The sequence below is a fragment of the Schistocerca gregaria genome, chromosome 7 (genome assembly GCF_023897955.1).
Source record: "Schistocerca gregaria isolate iqSchGreg1 chromosome 7, iqSchGreg1.2, whole genome shotgun sequence".
NCBI lineage: Eukaryota > Metazoa > Arthropoda > Insecta > Orthoptera > Acrididae > Schistocerca > Schistocerca gregaria.
Window position 1 is genome coordinate 474,648,225 of NC_064926.1, and position 17,991 is coordinate 474,666,215.

The following is a 17,991-nucleotide window of genomic DNA, read 5'->3' on the forward strand; positions in this document are numbered from 1 at the left end:
CCAATCTTCTCATTTACATTTTTGTTCATCATTTTCAGCATCTGTTTTTGAAGAATGCCGATGTGAAGAAGTAGCACACTAGTTGCGTTAAAATTGGTTTGAAAGCTCAAAAAGTAGTAAGACTCCTTCACACGGTGAAAGTAAAACTATGTTCGACTACAATTTCGAAAGAACAATTTCAAATATTTACCGAAAATAGCGAAAAAAAATTAAAACAAAAATATCGACCCTCGATATTGCCACTTCGATATCGGTATATGGTGGGAAAAAATGTTCCGGTGTATGCCGATATTGTTTGTAAAAATTCTCGATAAGTCGATATTTTATCAACAGCTCTATACATCTGTAATTGGACATGTGAAACACCATCATTGTGTACCACTCTGTCTACAGGCCACAAGTAACCCATCAGGACCATCCGACCTCCGTGTCATCCTCAGAGTAGGATGTGGATAGGAGGGGCGTGGGGTCAGCACACCGCTCTCCCTGTCATTATGATGGTATTCTTGACCGAAGCTGCTACTATTCGGCTATTTGGTCGAGTAGCTTCTCAATTGGCAAAACGAGGCTGAGTGCACCCCGAAAAATGGCAACAGCGCATGGCGGACTGGATGGTCACCCATCCAAGTGCCGACCACGCCCGACATCGTTTAGCTTCGGTGATCTCACGGGAACCGGTGTAGCCACTGTAGCAAGGGTCATCGTGTACAGAAAAATTAGACATACCGATTATACTGAGAGGAAATGAAAAGAGTGAGAAAGTTTTTTACACATTTTTGGGGCGGATTTCAAAAACCAAAAAATAATTCCAAACTAACAGACGTCTGAAGAACCTTTGCTTTTGAGCTGTTGACAAAAGGAACTTTTATAGCGTTTATACATACACTCCTGGAAATGGAAAAAAGAACACATTGACACCGGTGTGTCAGACCCACCATACTTGCTCCGGACACTGCGAGAGGGCTGTACAAGCAATGATCACACGCACGGCACAGCGGACACACCAGGAACCGCGGTGTTGGCCGTCGAATGGCGCTAGCTGCACAGCATTTGTGCACCGCGGCCGTCAGTGTCAGCCAGTTTGCCGTGGCATACGGAGCTCCATCGCAGTCTTTAACACTGGTAGCATGCCGCGACAGCGTGGACGTGAACCGTATGTGCAGTTGACGGACTTTGAGCGAGGGCGTATAGTGGGCATGCGGGAGGCCGTGTGGACGTACCGCCGAATTGCTCAACACGTGGGGCGTGAGGTCTCCACAGTACATCGATGTTGTCGCCAATGGTCGGCGGAAGGTGCACGTGCCCGTCGACCTGGGACCGGACCGCAGCGACGCACGGATGCACGCCAAGACCGTAGGATCCTACGCAGTGCCGTAGGGGACCGCACCGCCACTTCCCAGCAAATTAGGGACACTGTTGCTCCTGGGTTATCGGCGAGGACCATTCGCAACCGTCTCCATGAAGCTGGGCTACGGTCCCGCACACCGTTAGGCCGTCTTCCGCTCACGCCCCAACATCGTGCAGCCCGCCTCCAGTGGCGTCGCGACAGGCGTGAATGGAGGTACGAATGGAGACGTGTCGTCTTCAGCGATGAGAGTCGCTTCTGCCTTGGTGCCAATGATGGTCGTATGCGTGTTTGGCGCCGTACAGGTGAGCGCCACAATCAGGACTGCATACGACCGAGGCACACAGGGCCAACACCCGGTATCATGGTGTAGGGAGCGATCGCCTACACTGGCCGTACACCTCAGGTGATCGTCGAGGGGACACTGAATAGTGCACGGTACATCCAAACCGTCATCGAACCCATCGTTCTACCATTCCTAGACCGGCAAGGGAACTTGCTGTTCCAACAGGACACTGCACGTCCGCATGTATCCCGTGCCACCCAACGTGCTCTAGAAGGTGTAAGTCAACTACCCTGGCCAGCAAGATCTCCGGATCTATCCCCCATTGAGCATGTTTGGGACTGGATGAAGCATCGTCTCACGCGGTCTGCACGTCCAGCACGAACGCTGGTCCAACTGAGGCGCCAGGAGGAAATGGCATGGCAAGCCGTTCCACAGGACTACATCCAGCATCTCTACGATCGTCTCCATGGGAGAATAGCAGCCTGCATTGCTGCGAAAGGTGGATATACACTGTACTAGTGCCGACATTGTGCATGCTCTGTTGCCTGTGTCTATGTGTCTGTGGTTCTGTCAGTGTGATCATATGATGTATCTGACCCCAGGAATGTGTCAATAAAGTTTCCCCTTCCTGGGACAATGAATTCACGGTGTTCTTATTTCAATTTCCAGGAGTGTATTTGTACATATTTTAGTGTGGAGGATGAAGTCCAAAATTTTCTAAATTTTACACATCCTACTGTCACAGTGGCTCACGTCAGAGGACAGGTTGAGGGGCGGTAAGGGATAGAAAGGCTGTAGAGCGGCGCTCTCCTGTTTCAGGTGGAGACGATAGGAGACGCCTACTGCGTGGCCGGCGGGCTGCACAAGCAGTCTTCCACGCATGCGCAGCAGATCGCGTGGATGGCACTGCTCATGATCGAGACGTGCGCCGCGCACCGCACGCACGACGGCCAGCCCATCAGGGTACGTACACAGCGCAGCCTAGCCCATCTGGCAACCGCGCGAATGGCGCACTGCGCCCAGTGAACACCATTCACTCTGTCAACACACCGCGAATGATCATTTCGTGCGAGGACCGTGTCCGCGTTGTGACTTTACAGCAAAAAGGGTCATTAACATGGGAAAGCTGTCACTTCAACTAAATACCTATCGGTTACAATTACGAACAACTTAAATTGGAACGATCACGTAGATAATGTTGTGAGGAGCAAACCACAGACTGCGTTTTATTGGCAAGACACTTAGTAGAAGTAATAGGTCTACACTACATTTGTTCGTCCTCTGCTAGAGTATTGCTGTGCAGTAATGGATCTGATAACTTGCTGTGACGGAAACTATCATATAGTACCTTATAGCCCGCACTTTTGAGACACTACTGTGCTCTTTTCATGTCTGTCAACAATCATTATTTCTTCATCATATTTCCGAAAGAGTCGGGTTTTTATGGTCCTTACACCTGTTCCCAGCCATCCGTGATTTAGTCCTTTAACTCCTGCTAAGTAAACTGGCAGTCTTCGATTGTTCGATGCAGGAATCAATCTTTTCCATTGCTTTATCCATCTGTGTGGATCAAGGACTTCCTTGTTTTTCTCCACCCCTGATTGGCCGGCTAAAATCCCTCTGACAAAACCTATGACATTTAGCATTTGTATCACAAAGGTCCTCATCACGGAAACGTTACAACAATTCGCGAACCCAGTCATCACCTCTCAACCCCAATAACAGTATCTGTTAATTCAAGTTCCACCACTTTACGAACAATATTTTGCTTTGCATAGGGAAGTCTGCTAAGTTTCTCCCAATTAGCACCAATTTCATCACTACAATAAAAGCAGTGTTTATCAGAATCAAATACCTTCTTATATGATCGAAGATTCGACGTTGACAGTGCAGGGCCGTTTGCCAAAGACGAGCTAATCATTTTTGTGTTACTGTACTTTTTCTGATAAGTACTGTGCACTTCACTTACAAAAAGAAAATGAAATCACTTTGACTTTCAAGTGTATGAATGCTTAATAATGCCTAAAACTGAAAAACTGGATGCTTTTGTAACATGAAATTTCTGGCTCTACAACTTTGATGACTTAACATTATTCAATTGGAGTAGCCATCTTTAAATTACAGGCGTTGGAGCCGACATTTTAGCGAAGCTGGTAAAAATAAACAAGAATGGATTTTTACTGTGCAGCGGAGTGTGCGCTGATATGAAACTTCCTGCCAGATTAAAACTGTGTACCGGACCGAGATTCGAACTCGGGACCTTTGCCTTTCACGGGCAAGTGCTCTACCATCTTAGCTATCCAAGCACGACTTACGCCCCGTTCTCACACCTTTACTTCCGCCAGTACCTCGTCTCCTACTTTCCAAACTTCACAGAAGCTCTCCTGCGAACCGTGCAGAACTAGCACTCCTGGAGGAAAGGATATTGCGGAGACATGGCTTACTCACAGCCTGGGAGATGTTTCCAGAATGAGATTTTCACTCTGCAGCGGAGTGTGCGCTTCTGTGAAGTTAAGAAAGTAGGAAACGAGGTACCGCCGGAAGTAAAGCTGTGAGAATGGGGCGTGATTCGTGCTTGGGTAGCTCATATATTCCGGCACGGTACCACAGCGTGTTCGGTCAGAGGGTTAGCAGCCCTCTGTAACAAAAAAAAGAGTTAATCGATCAACAACGAACTTAAACGGATGTCTTGCGACGTCAGCCCTGAGCAGATGCAACGAACATTATCGAATAAAATGAGATTTAAAAAAAAGGGACGGTAGAGCACTTGCCCTCGAAAGGCAAAGGTCCCGAGTTCGAGTCTCGGTCCGGCGAACAGTTTTAATCTGCCTGGAAGTTTCAAAAATAAACCAACTTTGACAACTGATTGCGGCCAAACGGCTGCTCCGTTTTTGACATCTAAGTAGGTCATTCGACGCAAAATTTAATGCTCTTTCAGTTTGGCAAGGGTAACAATTTCAGTAGGACGCATAGTTTTCGAGTAATGGGCAAAAAGCTGAAAAAACTGGCTTAATCTCTTGGTCTTTTGGCCACAAAAATTTGTCCCTAGGGTTTTAGAGGTCGAAAACTTGGATTCAATAGATTCTCAACTACATACACAAGATAAAAAAATAAAATCTTCTACTTCATTTTTTGCAAACAAAGGGCTTTTTTTGTGACCCTATTACTGGACCACACGTGGAAAATGTCTCCCCATCGTATCCCACATCTGATCGATGGAATTTAAGTCAGGGGAACGGAGAGGCCAGGCCATTAGCCGAATATCCTTTCGTTCCAACAGTTGTTCCATCTCCGCTCTTCGATGCGGTCACACATTGTCATCCATAAAAATGAAGTCAGGGCCGAATGTACCCCTGAAAAAATGCACATGGGGGAAGAGTACAGTCTCATAGTAAAGTTGACCAGTGAGTGCACCGTGTTCAAAGATTTGGAAAACAGCAGGCCCACGCAGCATTATGCTTCCCCACACCCGAAACACCTGGACCACAAAATCGATCATGTTCGAATATGTTCCTGGGAGCAATGCGTGTCTCCACCTCTCGCCACGTGAGGGTAGGTACAGAATCACTACTTAGACTGATCCTGATCTCATCCGAGAAGAGGACGCGCCTCTCCTCCTCCTCTTTGATCCAGTCCCTACGCTCTTGGGACCATCCCAAACGTTGCTGCCGAACACAACATACTGGCAAAGCGGCCATCCCCACGCAGTCGCCGTGCCATTGAGGAGAGTGTCATTCCGTGTCTTGCACTCCTGTTAAAAATTGTTACAATTGTACCCTCTGTATGATGTGAGTCCCTGCTTGCCTGCTGTAGGCTGTAACGATGATCTGCTGCTGTAGTTCATCATGATCGATAATCTCCTCTCCTTTTAGCAGCAGTGCTTGTGGTCCTAAACGCTCCCAACGCATGTGAAACAATGCAATGAGCCACACACGTCACACTTCGTCCTTCTTCCGGCTTCCCAATAATTCCTCCAGTGTGAGGTCATCCAAATGTGTCTGATCTATGTTGAAGAACGCCACCACAGTGCACCATAACTGCTCACTGACACACCCACACTGACACACACACACTCACACACTCACACACACACACACACACACACACACACACACAAACACAAACACGCACATACACATTCACTGTTTTTTCCCCTTCCTTTAAGTTCAAATGGTTCAAATAGCTCTGAGAATTATGGGACTTAACTTCTGAGGTCATCAGTCCCCTAGAACTTACAACTACTTAAACCTAACTAACCTAAGGACATCACACACATCCATGCCCGAGGCAGGATTCGAACCTGCAACCGTTGCGGTCGCGCGGTTCCAGACTGTAGCGCCTAGAACCGCTCAGCCACTCCGGCCGGCCTTCCTTCAAGTGCCTCATGCATTGGACACTGCAGTTAGGCTGATCTAATGTCATATAATATCCACCTTTCTGTACACGACGTGGAGACCTCTGGTAATATGCTACCGCACTTTCATTCATTTCCACCCTGTAGTTAATATGCTATCTTACTTTACTTATCTCTTCCTTAAGTTTTGCAAACATTTTGCTAACATGGTCCATTAAGTTTCGGGTGTGCAGCCGCAAGAATTCTCCTTCTTCTTCTAATGTTTCGACTGTATAACGTTCAGCCATCTTCAGAGTGAGCCACAAGACTGCCGCTCCAGTGCTCGCTTCGTCCCTTTAAGCTCGTGTGCCGCGCAAATGCTCATGCGGCCACAGATCCAAATGCACCAGAGACGTTTACATCTTTGACTCCGCAGTCGATTTGTGTTGGCATGTCGATATATCATTGCGAGCTGCACTGTCACGACGTCTTTGTGAGTCTATTACACCAAGTGTCGGATTCCGTGATTTATCAAGGTTGGAACCACTATCTCTACTGCAACACATTCTGGAAACTATCTCTTAATTAAATTCGTCGTCAAGCGAATTTCATTTGCCTCCTTCACTATCCAGTCCCAAAAAGATGATGTAGTTGCCAAAATTTCGACATCGTCATACAACATACTGTGACCAGTGTCAATACAGTGTTCTGCCACTGCCGACTTGTTAGGTTGTAAAAGTCGTGCTTACTTCTGGTGTTCCGTACATCTTTCTTGGACAGAACGAGTTGTTTGTCCAATGTACTAAAGGCCACATTCGCATGGAATTTTGTAAACTCGTACTGTCCAAGAAAGATGTACAGAACACCGGAGGTACACACGACTTTTACAACCTAACAAGTCGGCAGTGGCAGAGCACTGTATTGACACTGGTCACAGTATGCTGACAACGTCGAAATTTTGGCAACTACATCATCTTTTTGGCACTCGATAGTGAAGGAGGCAATTGAGATTCGCTTGACGACGAATATAATTAATAGAGATAGAGGTTTCAACCTTGATAAATCATGGAATCCGACACTTGGTGTAACAGACTCACAAAGACGTGGCCACAGTGCAGCTCACAATGACATATCGACATGCCAACACAGATCGATTGCGGCGTCATAGATGTAACTCGCGCATTGTGCGCGTCTCTGCCGCCGACCAACGTCTCTGACGCTTTAGGATCTGTGGCCGCATGAGCAGCTGTGGGGTACCCGAGTATAAAGGGATGAAGCGAGCACTGGAGCGGCGGTCTTGCGGCTCACTCTGAAGATGGCTGAACGTTATACAGCCGAAATATTGAAGAAGGAGAATTCTTGCGGCTGCACACCCAAAACTTAATGGAACAGACTTTGCGCCGCCAAACCTGAAGATTCATATTACTAATATTTGTGTCTGAAGTTTACATTGTAGAGATTCATGTTGTGTTTCTACTTGTATTTGAAATTACCAAAATACTGGGTATATAACAGTGTTTATATAAAAAATAGACATAGTTTCCATAAAATTAGGTACTAATGATATTAATTACGTTTGCGAATTACATAATGAATCAATAGTTACTCTGAGTAATTAATAGAAGTTGCTGGGTTAGTACATACATATGTAGTATAAGCTGGATCATCTTATTCACAAAAAGAGTGCATCGCAGTCATCCAGGTCTCTTACATTCCACAAGTTGGGGACTCTAAAAATGTGGTTAGCGGCCACCCCTGCTCTAGAGCCACCACGCCATCACGACCAAACGTTGGACACTGGCAGCGTACCGGTGTCTGTGTAGTTTAGAGATTGTCCACTGATGTAGCGGCACTGTGCGCTGTTGCAGATGCGCGTCGGTCTGCACACGGGCCCAGCGCTGGCTGGTGTGGTGGGGCGCGTGATGCCTCGCTACTGCCTGTTCGGCCACCACGTCACCATGGCCAACAAGTTCGAGTCGAGCAGCGAGCCGCTGCGGGTGAACGCCAGCCCCACCACCTACCAGTAAGTCGACCAGCCTCATGATCACCACTGTCAGCAGTAGCCTCTAGACATCCACTACTGGACGAGGCTTGCTTCTAGAGTTTTCCTTGAGTTATGGTCTTTATCTGTACACTTCTACGTTATCCGTGCTTGTTTTGTAATGCATCTTCCACTGGGCTGTAGCATTGGGCATTTTTTTTATGTCTTTGGATCCAGAAAAGTGCTTCCTTGAGCCGTACCATCACTTCTCCTGACTACATCTTCCACCCACCTCCATTTAACCTCCCTCGCAGTTGCGATTATAGACTCCACTACAATGGACTCCTGATCCATTCTTTTTTCAAATGGTTCAAATGGCCCTGAGCACTTTGGGACTTAACTTCTGAGATCATCAGTCCCCTAGAACTTAACTACTTAAACCTAACTAATGTAAGGACATAACACACCTCTATGCCCGAGGCAGGATTCGAACCTGCGACCGTAGCGGTCGCGCGGTTCCATACTGTAGCGCCTAGAAACCCTCGGCCACCCCGGCCTGCATTCTTTTTTCCCACCTCTCTTATTGTTCTAGTTGCGGTCCTCAGTCGTAAAACTGATTTTATACCATTCTCAACGCCAGTCTGTCGTGTGCAAGCCTCTTTACTTCAGCATAACTACCTATCGAGGTGGCGCGGTGACAAGAAACTGGACCGGCATTCAGGAGCAGTTGAGGCTCGGCTATACGCCATAAGTATATTTGCGTAGCTACCTTAAATCGCTTAGGGGGAGGTTTACTATCTTTGGCCCGAAAAAGCATGTTCTTTGAGAATTTTTTTCCCAGGATGTGCTATAGATATCAATGTCAAATTTGGTCAAAATGTTTATTGATATTTCCTCTAAAAACTGGAATTTTTTCGACCAGAAATGTCGAAGAGCAAAGGCGGAAGTGCTCTCGGAACGAAACAAAATTTCGATGTAGACCTCCACGCGCGGTATGTCACAAGTCAGCCGGCTCGTCTGAAATCAAAATTGACTTGACGTTAGCGAAGTATATAAGATTCTTCAGGAGTTTTACCTCGCTTAAGTTATTTGGACCATAGGAAACAAAATGGCGGCCATTTGAAAAAAATAGAGTTTCTTTCCAACGATTTTTCGACTTCATCGGCCAAGTAAAAATATTTATAGTTGATGAATCGGAATAAAAGTGGTACAACTCCTAGACAATTTAATTAGCTTCGTCGGAAACAAAGAATCATGCCAATCGATTCAGTAGATTTGAAGTTACCACACCGCGCTATAAAAAGAAAGTCATTTCGAGAAAAACGCAACGCATTGGAAGTTTTGGCTACAATATTATGCAGCTTACGTTCAATCTGCTATTCCGGGTCCATAATCTAGTCCTTCCTCACAGAGGGCGTTCTGCTCGATATGGGTCATCCTGCGCTGTTCCAGAGCCGCTCGTACGGCCGGTGACAAGCGGTTTTCGGCCGCTTGAATCCGGTGGTCGTCCGAATGCTTGACGAACTGCGTCGAATAGAGTCCCAGGGTGACGTCCATCGTTGTCATGGTCTTCAGAATTGCTGAATACCCTTCGTTGAAGCTGCTCACTGCCAGAAAAGCCGCAATCCTCACAGTCTTGAATGCAAATGCTTGGGGGCCTAAGTTCCAAACACACTCGTTCACACTTTCTTCATCAGAAAGAAAAAGGCCGATTTCAGGCAGCTGCATTTTTTTTGTTCAACAGCTAATAACAAACGTTTCCGTTCCATATTCGGAAAAGCCGTTTCAGAGGTGGATTCTAAGCACTTTAGTGGATCCAAAAATGCAATTTTTTAAAAATCCGTTTTTTTAATCAAAAGATAGTAAATCTTTCCTTAAAGCAAATAACGGGTTGGTTCCTTTCAAAGAGCATGGGCGACTTTCTTCCCTATTTTTCCCCAATCCGAGTTTGTGTTCAGTTTCTAACAACGTCGACGTCAGGACGTCAAATCCTAATCTTCCTCCTTGGTCTCTCTCTGCAACTTTTAGACCACACTTCTTGTAGTTAATTAGTGCCACAATTTTCTATTTTCCCCCATTCAGTTGGGCACCTCTTCATTAGTTACCCGATCTACCTGTTCTGTCCCCAGCGTTCATTTTAGTGCGAACTTTAAGAAGCAACTATTCTCTTCTTCACTGAACTCTTTACTGTCTACGTTTCACTTCTGCACAAAGCTTCGGCCCAGACATGTACCTTCAGAAAAGGCTTCCTAATACACTCTAATACAGAAAAAGGTCACATCAAGAAGGGACTATACAAATTAGTCACAAACTGATATTGATACAAGCATCGACGGGAAATGCAACTGTAAACTTTGGCGGCTGATGTATAACTGTGTGACGCTACAGCAAACTTTCACCGCTCTGGTGGCAAGGATGATAAAAAGGGGTCATGTGGATACCAGGACATGGAGTCTTTCCGAATTTCATTCCGTGTTCAGTTGGACAGTAACTATGACTCGCAGACAGGCACGTGAACAGTACACGCAGCTATCAGCATTTGAGGGAGGACGTGTATTTGGACTAAAAGAAACCGATTGGAGTAATCGGCGAACCACCTGACATTTGAATAGGAGCTATGCCATTATACGGCAACGTTGGCAACAATTGGGGAACTATGACCGAATGCAGCGTGAAGAAGGCAGTGGTCAAGCTAGAGAGGCGACAGAGCACGAGGACGGGTCAGCCGTCACTCAGAGCCCCAGACTCAGCATTGTGATCGATGCGACGTGCAACTGGTGCTTGAGTGACCACAAGGACCATTAACAGACGGTTCAATTCACAGAAAAGGGGCTGAGCTCAAGGCGATCTTTGCGCCGATACCGTTGAACTCTGCGCACCAACAAGCCTTTTGCAGAGATGTCGGGCACATTTGGCCTGGAATATCATTAACTGGAGTAGAATTGTCTTCAGGGATGAATCCGTCTTAGAAACAAGCCCCGGTGACCAGCGAAGTCATGTCTGGAGACGTTTCGAGTAGCGGTGGGATACCAATACCTGACTGACACCCATTACAAGGCCCGACAACCAGGAGTAATATTCTGGGGTGTCATTTCATTTCATAGCAGGACCGTTCTGGTCGTTATCCACTGCACCCTTACAGTACAGCCGTACGTCGACGATATTCTTCACCGTTTTGTTGCCCTTCATTGCAAGCTATTCTGGACTTACATTCCAGCAAAATAATGCCCCTCCTGAACAAAGCGAGAGTTCTACTGCATGTCTTCGTGCTTGCCAAACCCTGCCTTGGCCAGAAAGGTCGCCGGATCTCTCCCATGCTGAGAATGTTTAGAGCATTTTGGACAAGACACTCCAAGTATCTCGGGATTTTAACGGTCTGACGTAGCAGTTGGATATAATTTGGCACGTTATCCCTCAGGAGGACATCCAGCAACTCTGTCAATCGATGCCAAACCAAGCAATTGCTTGCGCAATGGCCAGAGGTGATTCAACGCCTTATTGACTTCCTCAATTTGTGAAGCTTCTCTGTTGAATAAACTACCGCGTTTATCTGAAACTGTAATCATTTGTTTGCCTATACATGTACATCATATCTACCGATTTCCGTCCCATTCGGATAATAATTCCTCCGTGGTGCGAAGTTTATATATATATATATATATATATATATATATATATATATATATATTTTAGCCTTCGTCTTCTTTCTAGAGTGTATTTTCGATGTTGACAAATTTCTCTTTCAGAAAATTTTATACCTTTTTTACTCTATTATCATGAACCATTTTGCTTCCGAAATAACAAAAATCACATACTACATTTGATGTCTCATTTCCTAACCTAATTCCCCTAATTTCATTCTTCAACACTATGTTTGTTACTTCTTTTCAGATACGTTTCTTTGGTTTCAGAACTTTATAATGACGTGCTTGGTACACTTTCGCATGTCAAATGTCTCGTGGCTGAATTTATCTCCTTATATAATGCACGGCGATGGCAAAAATATGGAAAAACCAAAAACAACTCTAGGAAAACCGCTGGCATTCAAAACAGCATCCAGTCGTCTCGGAATGGATAAGTACGTGTCCTGTATGGTTTTTAAGGGAATATTGCACCATTCTCCCCGCAAAATAGTGGCAAGTTCAGATAAAGATGGTTGAGGTGTATAGCGGTCACGTACGCTTCTCTCCTAAGTAGACCACAAAGGGTCGGTAATACTGAGATCTGGTGTCTGTGGTACGTAACCAGGAAGATGCGACAGTTCATCTTCATACTTACAAAACCAGTCCTGGATGATGCGGACTGTGTGAACAGAGCATCACCATTGAAGAAGAGGCATTGTACCATGGGATGGACCTCATCAGCCAAAATGGTCTCATGATCCCTGGCAGTAATGCAACCGAGCAGTAGTAGTAGTAGTAGTAGTAGTAGTGGTGGTGGTGGTGGTGGTAGAAGTTTTATTAATCCGTAGATCTCTTTTACAAAGACAGTGCACATATTTCGATATTAAAATTTAAGAACAATAAAAACAAAATAATTAATCCATACAGACACTTAAATGCTTGCATGTCTAATATGAGAAAAATGGGCCAAGTAGTCAGCTGTTGCCTAATAGTAGGAACCATACCGGCGTTTTCCTGAAGAAATTTAGCGAAATCACTGAAAACCTGTATCAGGTTAGCTGGATGGAGATTGGAGCCTCCACCCTCCGAAATACAAAGCTGCTCAGTTTAAACAAGTGCTGCCCCATCTGGTTTATCCCTAGTGTACAATACTGTTTTACAACTAGGTTATTTAATAATGTAAAAGGCCAGTGCTGTGCTGTTCTTTCACTTCTCACTCCTAGTACTAATGGAATATCACGATATGCCTTCCCAAGTCATCAGCGAACCCCATTCATGTTTCACTCTTGGGACGTGAACACGGCCAGACGTTGGAAACAGTGTGGAATAATATCCATCCGACCAAATGACGTTCTATCCATCGCGCGGTAGTCCAGATTTCGTGGCTTCGGCGCAGCGTTTTCCTGTTAGGGTCATTTACATCACTAACCTGTCGTTCTGAAATTTCAATTCGCCCTGTAATTCCCCGTTAACGGAGCTCACTTCGTGCTGTTTTGATGCTGACATGATACAGTCAGTTCTGCAGTGATTCTTGTAGATGTCGTCGTCTTATTTTTCGTCACAATGCTTCTCAATGGTTGTCTGACACGATCACTCAACATACACTTACGTCCGCATTGTGACGCAGTGGATGATGTTTTCCCACCTTTCCTGTATCGTGTATAAATCTTCGACACGGTGCCTCTTCAAAATCCATACACTTCGGATACCTTCGCTGGGGGAGCACTCACCATGCGAACACCTGTAATATGCTCACGCTCGAGTGCACCAAGCACTGACGTAATGCATTCGCACCTTCATAGAACACTCTTCTGACAACGGCTGACCCATGGTATTGAGAGCATTGCACAGGTGTCGTTCACGCATTTGGCGCTGTGTTTGCACATTTTTGTCCACTCTCTACACTTCTACTACTTTTTTCAAGAAATATTCCATCATTTCCTGGATAACATTTCGACACTAGCGTAAGAGCTCTATTTAATACCGCTCCATTGGTTCCCTCGTTTTGATACTCTGTGCAGTTGTCATTTCGTTCCGGAACTACTACACCTGTTGTGTACAAGACTTCTAAGTATGCTGTATATTGCATAGAATTAAAATAACTTCATGGCTGACAGATTGCATGGCGGGTGGAAAGGCTGCCGGCGTACAGCCACCCAAGCTAGACAAGGATCTGCAGGTACAGTACCTGCAAAACGGTCAACACAACGAGCACATGGCGCTCGAGAAAGAACAACACTGAAGAACCAAAGAGACTGGTACACCTGCCTAATATCGTGTAAGAGCCCCAGAAGTGCCGCAACACCACGTGCCATGGACTCGACTAATGTCTGAAGTAGTGCTGGAGGGAGTTGACACCGTAAATCCTGCAGGTCTGTCCACAAATCCGTAAGAATACGAGGGGGTGGAGATCTTTTCTGAACAGCACGTTGAAAGGCATCCCAGATCTGCTCAATAATGTTCATGTTTTGGGAGTTCGGTGGCCAGCGGAAGTATTTAAACTCAGAAGAGTGTTCCTGAAGCCACTCTGTAGCAATTACGGACGTGTGAAGTGTCGCATTGTCCAGCTGGACTCGCCCAAGTCCGTCGGACTGCATAGTGGACATGAACGGATGCAGGTGATCAGACAGGATGATTACGTACGTCTCGCCTGTCAGAGTCGCATCTAGACGTAACAGGGGTCCCTTATCACTCAAACTGCACACCGCTCCACACCACTACAGAGCCTACACCAGCTTGAACAATCCCCTGCTGACGTGCAGGGTCCATGGATTCATGAGGTTGTCGACATGCCCTTACACGCCCATCCGCTCAATACAATTTGAAACGAGACTCATCAACAGTCCAATATCGGTGTGACGGGTCCAGGCGAAGTGTAAAGCTTTGTTTCGTGCACTCATCAAGGGTACACGAGTGGGCTTTCGGCTCCGAAAGCTCATATCGAAGATGTTTGGTTGAATAGTTCGCAACTGACACTTATTGATGGCCCAGCATTGAAATCTGCAGCAATTTGTGGAAGGGTTGCACTTCTGTCAAGTTGAACGATTCTCTTCAGTCGTCGTTGGTTCTGTCCTTGCAGGATCTTCTTACGGCGCAACGATGTCGGAGATTTAATGTTTTTCCGCATTCCTGATATTCACGGTACACTCGTGAAACGGTCGTATGGGAAAATCTCCACTTCATCGCTGCCTAGGAGATGCTGTCTTCCTTCGTTCGTGTGGCGACTATATTACCACGTTCAAACTCACTTAAATCTTGATAACCTGCCGTTGTAGTGGCAGTAATCGATATAACAACTGCGCCAGACACTTGCCGTCTTATATAGATGTTGCCGACCGCAGCGCCATATTCTGCCTGTTTATATATGTCTGTATTTGAATATGCGTGGCTGTACCAGTTTCTTTGGCACTACAGTGTAGGATTAGCGGCGCCTGTCTCCTGATAGTCGACTCTCTGAAATCTTGAGCCACAAAGTTTTTATTGAAGTATATAACCAGATCATGGTAACAAATTAATTGACTGCTGTTGTTTACAGCATAGCTACCGAGTGCAATAAGCAACGGGAGAACGAATCTCCTAATCACTTGTGCCTCAGGCCCAGGTTAGCGCTGTAATTACTGTGATTCGTTTTCATCGAATGCTTCGCTTCTCTGTACTGTTCACAGAAGGTCTGCCAACAGCCTTGACTCGTTGAATACACCTGTCCCCGTCATATCACTTTAGTTAATCAACGTCTTACGCAGCCGGCATTTGAATGGGTAAGCACCCAGGTGCACCACACGTCGTTGGCTGCTTTCCCTTTGGCTCTCCAGCAAAGTAGCAAATGGATGTTGGTGTAAAGTTCCTGTCACCAGATTTGGCGCCCATGTCCTTAATTAAACTCCAAACTTTCCGCAGTGACTGATGGAGTGAGAGCATTTGACATTCTTGATTGAGATCTATCCCCTTGGCGCTATTTAAAAAATGGTTCAAATGGCTCTGAGCACTATGGGACTTAACATCTTAGGTCATCAGTCCCCTAGAACTTAAAACTACCTAAATCTAACTAATCTAAGTACAGCACACAACACCCAGCCATCACGAGGCGGAGAAAATCCCTGACCCCGCCGGGAATCGAACCCGGGAACCCGTGCGTGGGAAGCGAAAACGCTACCGCACGACCACGAGATGTGGGCCTTGGCGCTCTTTGAGAGGAGCATGCTATCATGGAATTTCATCATCTCCTTTCTCTAATCACCATATCAAACACGGCACCTCACAACACGCACATCCGTTACAGACATCTATACATTATCAGATCCACTTAACACACTTCGCGAAGGAAAGGTGTCAGTGTGCATGAAGGATATGAAAAAAACCTTTCCATTTACGCGGGTGAACCAGACCCTCAGGGTCTCCCAGAAAATTGTACTACACAACTTAAATTTATAGAATATCCGAAGCTAGCAGCGGAAGTCGGTAGAGAATATGATGAAGCCATTATGATCTTGCATAGCGATCTCGATACAGCCACATTAAGAGGAAACCTGAGAACCGGTTCAGTACTGAATGACGCAGCGGTTGCTACTGTAACGACATAAGTCGCGAGGATAATGCAGAATCGACAACATCATCCCCTCTCAGTCAAAATTGGCAGTCACTTCATCAGATTCAGGTATACATGAGAACATGGGACAGAAAAAAAGGCTTTCTAGTGACTCACTGTTCAGCGGCATCAGTTTATTGTCTTTTATCAATATGAAGAGAAGGAAAGTTGCTACCATATAGCGGAGATGCTTAGTTGCGGATAGGCACAACAAAGAGACTTTCACACTTAAACCTCTCGGTCAATGGCCTTCGTCAACAATAGACACACACACACACACACACACACACACACACACACACACACACACAAACGCAACTCAAACACAGGACTGCAGTGTCAGGACAATGAACCCATTCTGTCAAGAGTATCACCAGTGCATGATGGAAGTGGCGACTGGGTGGGGGTCAAGAGGAGGCTGGGGAGGGGAGGGGGAGGGATAGTATTGTGATGATGGTGGACAGTGAAGTGCTGCACGTTAGACAGAAAGCAGGGAAGACGTAGGGAGGGTGGCTAGGGGGAAGTAGCGGAAAAGGAGAGAAATAAAGAGAAATAAATAAAAAGACTGGGTGTGATGGTGGAATGACGGCTGCGTAGAGCTGGAGTGAGAGCAGGGAAGGGCTGGATGGGTGAGGACAGCGACTAACGAAGTTTGGGGCCAGGATGGTTACAGGAATGTAGGATGTATTTCAGGAAAAGTTCACACCTGTGCAGCCCAGAAAAGCTGGTGTTAGTGGGAAGGATCCATATGGCACAGGCTGTGAAACAGTCACTGAAATGAAGGATATCATGCTCGGTAGCGTGTTCAGCAACCGGGTGGCCCGCTTGCTTCTTGGCCACGGTTTGTCGGTGGCCATTCATGCAGACAGACAGCATGTTGTTTTTCATGCCTCCAAAGAATTCAGCACAGTGGTTACAGCTAAGTAGACCACATGATTGGATTCACAGGTAGCCATGCCTTTGATGGGATAAGTGATATTAGCGACCGCACTGGAGTGGGTGGTGATGGGAGGATGTATGGGACAGGCCTTGCATCCAGGTCTATTACAGGGGTGTAAGCCATCAGGTAAGGGATTCGGAGCTGAGGTTGTGTACAAATGGACGATTATATTGTGTAGGTTCAGTGGATGGCGGAATACCACTATAGGAGGGGTGGGAAGGATGGGAAGGATAGTGGGTAGGACATCTCTCATTTCTGGCCACGACAAGAGGTAATCAAAACCCTGGCAGAGAATGAAATTCAGTTGCTCCAGTCCTGGGTGATTCTGAGTTACGACGGGAATGCTCCTCTGTGGCCGGACGGTGGAACTTTGGGATGTGGGGTGAGATTGGAAAGATAAGGCATGGGAGATTTGTTTAAGTATGATGTTAGGAGGATAATTATGATCGGTGAAGGCTTCAGTGAGACCCTCAGTATATTTCGAGAGGGACTGCTCGTCACTGCAGATGCGACAACCAAGGGTGGCTGAGCTGTGTGGAAGGGACTTCTTGGTATGGAATGGTTGGCAGCTGTTGAAGTGGAGGTATTGCTGGTGGTTAGTAGGTTTGATGTGGATGGAGGTACTGATGTAGCCATCTTCGAGGTGAAGGTCAACATCTAGGAAGGTGGCTTGTTGGGTTGAGTAGTACCAGGTGAAGCAAATGGGGGAGGTTGTTGAGGTTCTGGAGGAATGTGTATATGGTGTCCTCATCATCGATCCAGATAGCAAAGATGTCATGAATGAATCTGAACCAGGTGAGGGGCTTAAGATTCTGGGTTTCTAGGAAGGATTCCTCTAGATGGTCCATGAATAGGTTAGCATAGGATGGTGCCATGTGGGTGCCCATAGCTGAACCCC

The 17,991-nt window shown here is 46.2% G+C and overlaps 1 protein-coding gene across 1 annotated transcript in view; it reads left to right on the plus strand.

Annotated features, from left to right (window-relative positions):
- LOC126282438 (head-specific guanylate cyclase-like) overlaps positions 1-17,991 on the plus strand; it is a 165,919-nt gene that overhangs the window by 137,117 nt on the left and 10,811 nt on the right. The window contains exons 7-8 of the mRNA XM_049982095.1: positions 2,451-2,594; positions 7,833-7,987. Coding sequence (XP_049838052.1) covers positions 2,451-2,594; positions 7,833-7,987 — 299 coding nt within the window. The remainder of the gene's footprint in view (positions 1-2,450; positions 2,595-7,832; positions 7,988-17,991) is intronic.